This window comes from Cyprinus carpio, chromosome B1, assembly GCF_018340385.1.
Source record: "Cyprinus carpio isolate SPL01 chromosome B1, ASM1834038v1, whole genome shotgun sequence".
Taxonomy (NCBI): Eukaryota; Metazoa; Chordata; class Actinopteri; order Cypriniformes; family Cyprinidae; genus Cyprinus; species Cyprinus carpio.
The window spans coordinates 31,478,827-31,487,553 of record NC_056597.1 but is presented as its reverse complement, the minus strand read 5'-3'; the positions used below and the strand labels follow the sequence as shown (position 1 = coordinate 31,487,553).

The 8,727-nt window shown below is 37.7% G+C and overlaps 1 protein-coding gene across 1 annotated transcript in view; it reads right to left on the bottom strand.

Moving 5' to 3' along the window:
• Nucleotides 1–5,067: 5,067 nt before the first annotated feature.
• The window catches only part of LOC122135794 (retinol dehydrogenase 8-like), an 11,579-nt gene continuing 7,919 nt past the window's right edge, over nt 5,068–8,727 (bottom strand). Inside the window, exon 7 of the mRNA XM_042716026.1 lies at nt 5,068–5,191. Coding sequence (XP_042571960.1) covers nt 5,068–5,191 — 124 coding nt within the window. The remainder of the gene's footprint in view (nt 5,192–8,727) is intronic.

Sequence of the window (8,727 nt, the reverse complement as noted above, 5' to 3'; positions counted from 1 at the left end):
TCGGCCGGGTCTCTGTCCTTCTACAGTGTCTCTCTGACACACACACACACACACGTGTCTCTGTGTCTCTGACACACTCACACACTTACACACATTCAATACCACATTCTGGATTTAAGGTTTATTTGAACTCTTCAGTGTCTCTGTTGCTGGATTTAAGGTTTATTTGAACTCTTCAGTGTCTCTGTGCCAGATTACACAGATCTGTGCACGGCCATGAGAACATGTTATGATGTTTGAGTTGCAGTGCTTTGTCTGTGATTTCATGTACCAATTCAGACAGCACTAGCATATCGTTTACTAATAGAGGTAGTTGTGTGTTTTCCAGTTGTGGGTGTAACAGAAGGTCATGCGCTGTGCTTGTGTGCATCACATATGACGTATATGTCTTTTCATTATTTATTTTTATATAAATTTCCTTTATTATAAAAACATATTTAAGTAAACTGCACAAAAACTGTTTAAAACTTGCAAAAAGTGAGCAGAGAATTCTAGAAAGTATCTCACGCTTACCTGAACCTGACCATATTGGGCGGGTCTCTCTATTATTGATTTTAGAATTCAATTTTTTCATCAGATGCCATTTGTATTGAAATGAAATAAAGTATAAAAATAAATTATAAAAATGAAAAAGGTTATGGTGTGCAAGATAGGTCCACAAATGGTAGCTCAGGTACAGTACAGTAGGTCAGAAAACTTGGGCTGTAGTTTTTAGCACATTAATTTAATTAATTGGTTATGGAAAAACAATGTGATTAAAATATTTACATAATGCACCTGCCCTGACCCAGACCTGTATAACATCTTACATTTTATACTGTTAACAAACATGATGCAGGGTGAGACTATAGTGCATTTAGTTTGGCACTGCCATTACTCTAAATTGTTGTGGAAAGGCCTTTCCTTATTTGTTACTGAGAATATTAATAAAAAAAATTCTTTACTTTGAGAGAAGTATTTTGTTTAGATTTGCTAATTTGAAAAATGCATTTATATAAAAATAAAATATGCTAAATCTTATTTTGTTAACAAAATTTTATATACGTAAATGTAAATAAATATAAATAAATTCTCAAGTCAGAAGCAACTTTTTTTTTTTTTTTTGCATGCTGAAATACAGCATTACTTTGGGACTATTAACCTGTTAACCAGATCCCCCATTATGGGACTCACAGCTGAAAGTGCCCTACCTAATTTAAAATTGCAACAGTTCTTTACTTCAGTGTGTTGCACACATAATTTTGGTGTCTTTGGAAAGAAGACCCTTTGGGCTTTACTTTTTATCAACCAGAGTTGATAATGCTCAAAAATATTAAAAGTTATAGACACTGAAGTGCCTTGAAAATTTTTAACCACACTGAATTTGTTTTTTATTTGATATAAAAATACTTGAAAGCAGTCCTGGAGCAATCTAGAAAAGTAATGGGTTGAAAGTCACATGTCTCATGAGTTTTCTATTTTAAATCTGAAGAGATACCATGAAAAATGAAAATTTTCCCCCCAACCCCCCAATTATATAAAAAAAATATTTACCCAACTGTATTGAAGGGTTTCTACCAAACTATTTTAGTCATTAAACATACCACTGCATATTTTTTTCAATTATAAAACATAGACGGAAACTGTAGACATCATATAAATGATTTATTTGAGCACTAGAAAAATAAATACGAATAATTTGAGTAAGAAAAATAATAAGAAAAATAAAAAAGATTTAACTATGTATGCCAATTACAGAATATTCTGAGATTGCTAGAAATGCAGCATTTACAATGAATTCTGGTCATATACTCATCTTTTTTTTTATGATATATAGTTTGTCAAGATTAATTTTGTCCTCGTTTCATTTAATCTATTCGTAAACATTGACACGTGCAAACAAAGAGTTCAGTACGCCCCGCATCCAGGTGCAGGTTAACAGGTTAAAAACATGATACAGGCAACAACTCTGTGTGATGTAGAGCTGTAAAATGCAGTTACATTCCCTTAAAATTTAAGATATTGGGGCAAAAAATGCCTCATATTTATATCATATGATGAATGATATGGACATGAGTGGTGTTTTTGTCCCGAATAGCATGAGTACTATTGTGATTGTAAACTCAGTTCAGTAAATAAGTATTGTTATATTTTAGAATATGCTCCAATATTTGTCTGTTTTTGCTCAATCTTGCCAATGGAAATATTACCTATAAAGCCACAGCAAAAACTGTTGTGTATCTCTGAGCAACACTCAGCTGTGATTCCTTCCAGAATTACAATCAGCTGTTTGAACGAAGTCAATGAATGACTCAAGGACCATACTTAAAGGGATAGTTCACCCAAAAATGAAAATTTGGAGGTCATCTGCGTACCCCCAGGGCATCCAAGATGTAGGTGGCTTTGTTTCTTCAGTAGAACACAAATTATGACTTTTTAGCTTCGGTCGTTGCAGTCTCTCAGTCGTACAATGCATGGCAATGGTAAAAAAAATCTATGAGAGTAAACAAAGAAAAACATGCACAGACAAATCCAAATTAAACCCTGTAGCTTGTGACGATACATTGATGTGTAAAGTTTTTTACACATCAATGTATCGTTTTTAGTTGTGCAGCCCGAAGCTATGGAACTCATTACCTTTGCACATTCCGCCAAGCTGGATTTAATTTCTCATTTTAAAGTTCAGATAAAAACTTATTTGTTTAGAATTGCTTTTAATGATTTTCTTGTTTAATGTGTTGTTTATAATGCTTTGCATTTTATGTTTTGTGTTTATGTATTTTTTTTGTCTTTTTTTTGTGTTTTGTTTCTTTGATTTTTTTATATTTTGTTTGTATGTTTTTTGTATTTTGATCGGTCTGTGCAAGAAACTTTTATAATTTTTTTAACCTCTCATTCATGCAATGTCTGAACTGTTCGAACTCTTGTGAACGTGCTTCACAGCAGCAGGCGAGTGAGACATCTTCTTCTTCTTGGTTTATGGCGGATTGCAGACTTAAGTGCATTACCGCCACCTATCTCTCAAGTGGACCATTGACACTCTATCTACAATCTCAATTAAGAGTGTTAATAGTCCACTTGTACGACTGAGAGACTGTAACGGCTTAAGTTTAAAAATCATAATTTGTGTTCTACTGAAGAAACAAAGTCACCTACATCTTGGATCCCCTGGGGGTAAGCAGATAAACATCAAATTTTAAATTTTTGGGTGAACTATCCCTTTAAAGACATTTACCTGTTTTATTTACCTATTTTAGATATCAATCAATCAATCAATTAAAAAAGTGATAGTCCACCAAAAATAAAATTCTGTTCATTTATTCACCCTGATGTCATTTCAAACCTGTATCGCTTACTTGATTTTATAGAAGATAAAAGGTCAATAAGGAAGAATGTTGGTAAACCGAAGATAGAACAAATAAAGACTGAGAGGTTTCGCAAATCATCTCCTTTTATTTTCCACAGTTTTATGTTTAGGCCGTTGTTAGCCTTTATATGGTATAAATTTTATGTTCAAATCAAATAAAATATTTCTTTCTAAAGCTATTTTTGTAATGTCTACTTGATCTTTTTTCTCAGTTAACACAATAACGGTTTTAAATTATCTTTTGGTGGTATTTTCAGAAGCAAATGCACTGTAAAAAATTGCAACTGCATATTTTCCAGTTTCCGAAACCTTCTGAGTCTCAAATACTAAAGCATGCTATTTTCTTGAAACTACATAAAAAACCTTTGTCAGACACAACAAAACTTACCCCCAAATGTTGTGCCTGCTAGTTAAACACAGTTGTCTGAGCAAAGAATTTCATGTTGAAATGTTAAGGCTTTGTGAGTTTCCCAGCATGCATTGGAGCATGAAAAAATTGTGCAGTTACTGTTATAGGTGTCACACACCCCTGTGAACTGTTGATCGTGGTTTCTCCCTCTTGAGTCCTTATTTTGTTGTTCCTGTTCTCAATTTATTAGTTATTCACCTCATTGTGCTCACCTGTCTGCCCCTCGTTATCTGCCCTATATTAATTCCTGTCTCCTTGTGTTCTAGTTGTTGGTGATTGTGAATGTTACCCTCTGCGTGTGCACGCCTACCCTCTTTGAACTTTGCCTTTCTTGGATGTTATTAAATAATTATTGTATTCTTTATCTTCGTTGTGCCTGCCTGTTCTCTGCCACACCAGAACCGTGACAGAATCACCGATCAAAGAAGTTAAGAGTAACGTCACCACTCTTCCTTTTATTTCCGCTTTTTCCCAGTGTTTTATTTTCAGTTATGGATTATTTAATGGATCCCCTTCAACTCGGCCACCATCCAGATGTCCTCCTCCTGCTGCTGGCGCAGAAGGACTTTTTCCCAGTGTTTTATTTTCAGTTATGGATTATTCAGGCTCTGTCAGGCTCCTCCTTCCCGTCCGGCTCCACCTCAGTCCTGTGTCGCGCTCCGGCTCCGACGCGGCCTTTCGGATCCCCCGCCTCGGTCGCCCGGCAACCATCTGCTCCACATTGCCCTCCAGATCCTCCCTGGTCGCCTCGGCTCTCCATCTCTGCCTTCGGGCTCCTCCACCACCTGCTCTGCCGCCGTTGGTCAGCCCCCCTGGAGGTGTCAGCCTTTCTTCTCCACATGGCTTCCTCCCTCCATTGGCTCCACCATAGACTGCTATCATGGCTGTGGGCCTGAGTCTCGCCTGGCTTCTCCTTCTGCTCCGGTTCCCTCCAGTTGTTTTCCCCGGCTCATCCCTCCGTCATCACCACACCCCTGGACTCTATTGGTTGTCCTCCTCCTGGGAGTCCCGTCCTGGGAATCCGTCCCTCCACCTGTCTTGTCTGCCTGCCAGCCCTTTGCCGTCCCCTGTCACCATCCCACTTCCACTCTTTTGTCTTCCTAAGTCAGCTCCCCCGATCCTCCTTCTGTCTCCATAGTGCGAGGTCGTGCCTTCTGGGAGGGGGGGCGATCTGTTAGCTGACCTGTCACACCCCTGTGGTCTGTTCATGGTTTCTCCCTCTGTGTCCTTATTTGGTTGTTCCTGTTGTCATTCTTAATCCCCTTCATTGTGCTCACCTGTTGTCCTTATTTGGTTGTTCCTGTTGTCATTCTTATCTCTTGTGTTCTAGTTTGTTGGTGATTGTGAATGTTACCATGTGCGTGTGCCTTCCCTGTTTTGAACTTTGCTTTTCATGGTATTCCTCGTTGTCCTGCCTGTTCTCTAGCACACCAGAACTGTGACAAGAGGATTGTTTTGCTGTTTGCTGACTTCATTTTAAACATTTTTGTTTTGTCATTATTGTTAGTTATTTGTATTGTGATGTATCTTTTTTAACAATTGTTGATTGCCACTGTTCTTGAGGTATGCGTGTCTGCTGAAGCCTAGAGTATGTTCAACCACTTATAAACATTTCCTGGATATCTTAGTTTTAAAATTTTTTACAAACAAAGAGGACCATCTCTTCATAGATTAAGTTATCTATTAAGGTTTCTATAATTCACTGTTTTGCATCGGTGAACACCCTTTTTTTTCACTTTTTTTTTTTTCATCCAGTAAACGTAAAAAAAATATTACCTCAGTGACATTAATTGTTGTTTCAGTTGATGTGACGTTTTTTTTTTCTACTAGCAAAAAAGAAAAAAAAAAGCATTGCAAGAACAAAGAAATTTACATTGGCTCATCAAAGTATCGTTACTCAGAAGAACTAAAAACTTGCTGTAAGAACTCAAATTTCTTACTGCAATCGTTGCCTTATATATATATATATATATATATATATATATATATATATATATATATATATATATATATCCTTTACTTTAATAACTTTAAAATGCACTGCAATGGTATTCAAAAGTAAATTAGAAGTGTGCTAATAACATCATTACTGTTTGCTTTTAATGCAAATTATGAATCTTTATAAATTATGGCACAGTTTTAAACAATTCGTCTTTCCTAACATTCCCAGCATACCAGCTAACTCACTCACCCGAGAACATCAGTGACACACTGCTGACAGACATTTGATCAATGAATGTAGGAAACACTATACGGACTGGATTCGAACTTGGGTCACTGTGACACAAGCACACTCACTTTATTAGATGCACCATGAAAGCAGACACATGCTGGGCAGAACTGAAGCTACTTTGTGTTATTTTTTATACTGTACTACTAAAGTACTACTACAACAGACTAACAGACATTTTCCATCGATGAAAGCACAAGCTATATGGATTTAAAGACTATGAAATTGCTGAGTAGTCTTAATATAGGTGCAGTAAGCAGCACAGTTTGGTTAGTTGGTGGAAGAAGTCTATATACTGTATATAGTGGTTAGAGAGTTTGACTCCTAACCTTAAGGTTGTGGGTTCGAGTCTCGGGCTGGTAATACCACGACTGAGGTGTCCTTGAGCAAGTAACTGGACTCCCAACTGCTCCCCGGGCGCCGCAGCATAAATGATACCCACTGCTCCGGCGGTCCCCATGCACGTGTGTGCACACACTGCCACTGCTGTGTGTGTGCACTTTGGATGGGTTAAATGCAAAGCACCAATTCTGAGTATTGGTCACCATACTTGGCTGTATGTCACTTTCTTTTTCACTTTTGTCACTTCATATATATATGTGTGAAGTCATCTTTTGGACAACTGTCAAGTCAGCAGTCTTCCTCATGATTGTGTAGCCTACAGAACTAGACTGAAAGACCATTTAAAGGTCTTTGCAGGTATTTTTGAGTTAATTAGCTGATTAGAGTGTGGCAACAAGTGTCTTCAATATTGAACCTTTTCACAATATTCTAATTTTCTGAGATACTGAATTTGGGATTTTCCTTAGTTGGTCAGTTATAATCATCAAAATTAAAAGAAATAAACATTTGAAATATATCTGTCTGTGTATAATGAAATGAATATAATATACAAGTTTCACTTTTTGAATGGAATTAGTGAAATAAATCAACTTTTTGATGATATTCTAATTATATGACCAGCACCTTTATATTATAATATATATATATATATATATAGATAGATAGATAGATAGATATATTTCATCCTTCCCCAAATGCATTTTGTAAAAAGATATAGTATTTAACTAATTTGTAGTGCATGAAGTAGTGTAATGAAATAACTACATTTAGAATGTATTTTCAGTTTATTTTCACATGTCAGTCTCTTTTTTAGTATACTTATCATGAATTAAATATATCTTAAATATAATTAAGTATATTTATATTTCACTAGGGGTGGTGGCTGTAATTCAGTCTTTCAGGAGCTTCAATCTGCTTCTTCATCAGCATCTCTTCTTCTGAAATGATGCTCTTTTCTACTTTTATTTTTTCTCCACGAACACAACAGCTGTATATGACAGGAGCCTCAGCTCACACTCAAATATCTCTAGAAATAACATTCAGTTTCATTCAGAAATCTACGTTAATATAGTGCTTTATATAGAATCAGAAACTAGACTTTAACATCTTAAATGAGGCTCTTACTCTGAAAGATATAAAGAGAATCAACATTTCTCTAACAGAATATTTGTGCATCTAGAATTTAATCTGTTCAAAGATAGAAATACATATTTCTGTTTGTAGTATGCATGAATTTGAGAGAGAGAGAGAGAGAGAGAGAGACAGAGAGAGAGAGAGGAGAGAGAGAGAAGGTTGGTGCTATGTCTCATGTGAGTGTGTGTGTGTGTGTGTGTTAAGTTGGTGATAAGGCTAGTGTGTGTGTGTGTGTGTGTGTGTGTGTGTGTGTGTGTTAAGTTGGTGATAAGGCTAGTGTGTGTGTGTGTGTGTGTTAGGTTGGTGCTATGGCTCGTGTGTGTGTGTGTGTGTGTGTGTGTGTTAGGTTGGTGCTATGGCTCGTGTGTGTGTGTGTGTGTTAGGTTGGTGCTATGTCTCATGTGAGTGTGTGTGTGTGTTAAGTTGGTGATATGGCTCGTGTGTGTGTGTGTGTGTGTTAGGTTGGTGCTATGTCTCATGTGAGTGTGTGTGTGTGTTAAGTTGGTGATAAGGCTAGTGTGTGAGTGTGTGTGTGTTAAGTTGGTGCTATGGCTCGTGTGTGTGTGTGTGTGTGTGTTAGGTTGGTGCTATGTCTCATGTGAGTGGGGGTGTGTTGTGTGTGTTAAGTTGGTGATATGGCTCGTGTGTGTGTGTGTGTGTGTGTGTGTTAGGTTGGTGCTATGGCTCGTGTGTGTGTGTGTGTGTGTGTTAGGTTGGTGCTATGGCTCGTGTGTGTGTGTGTGTGTGTTAGGTTGGTGCTATGGCTCGTGTGTGTGTGTGTGTGTGTGTGTGTGTTAGGTTGGTGCTATGGCTCGTGTGTGTGTGTGTGTGTGTGTTAGGTTGGTGCTATGGCTCGTGTGTGTGTGTGTGTGTTAGGTTGGTGCTATGTCTCATGTGAGTGTGTGTGTGTGTTAAGTTGGTGATAAGGCTAGTGTGTGAGTGTGTGTGTGTTAAGTTGGTGCTATGGCTCGTGTGTGTGTGTGTGTGTTAGGTTGGTGCTATGTCTCATGTGAGTGTGTGTGTGTGTTAAGTTGGTGCTATGGCTCGTGTGTGTGTGTGTGTGTGTGTGTGTGTGTTAGGTTGGTGCTATGGCTCGTGTGTGTGTGTGTGTGTTAGGTTGGTGCTATGGCTCGTGTGTGTGTGTGTGTGTGTGTGTGTGTGTTAGGTTGGTGATAAGGCTAGTGTGTGTGTGTGTGTGTGTGTTAGGTTGGTGCTATGGCTCGTGTGGTGTGTGTGTGTGTTAGGGTTGGTGCTATGTCTCATGTG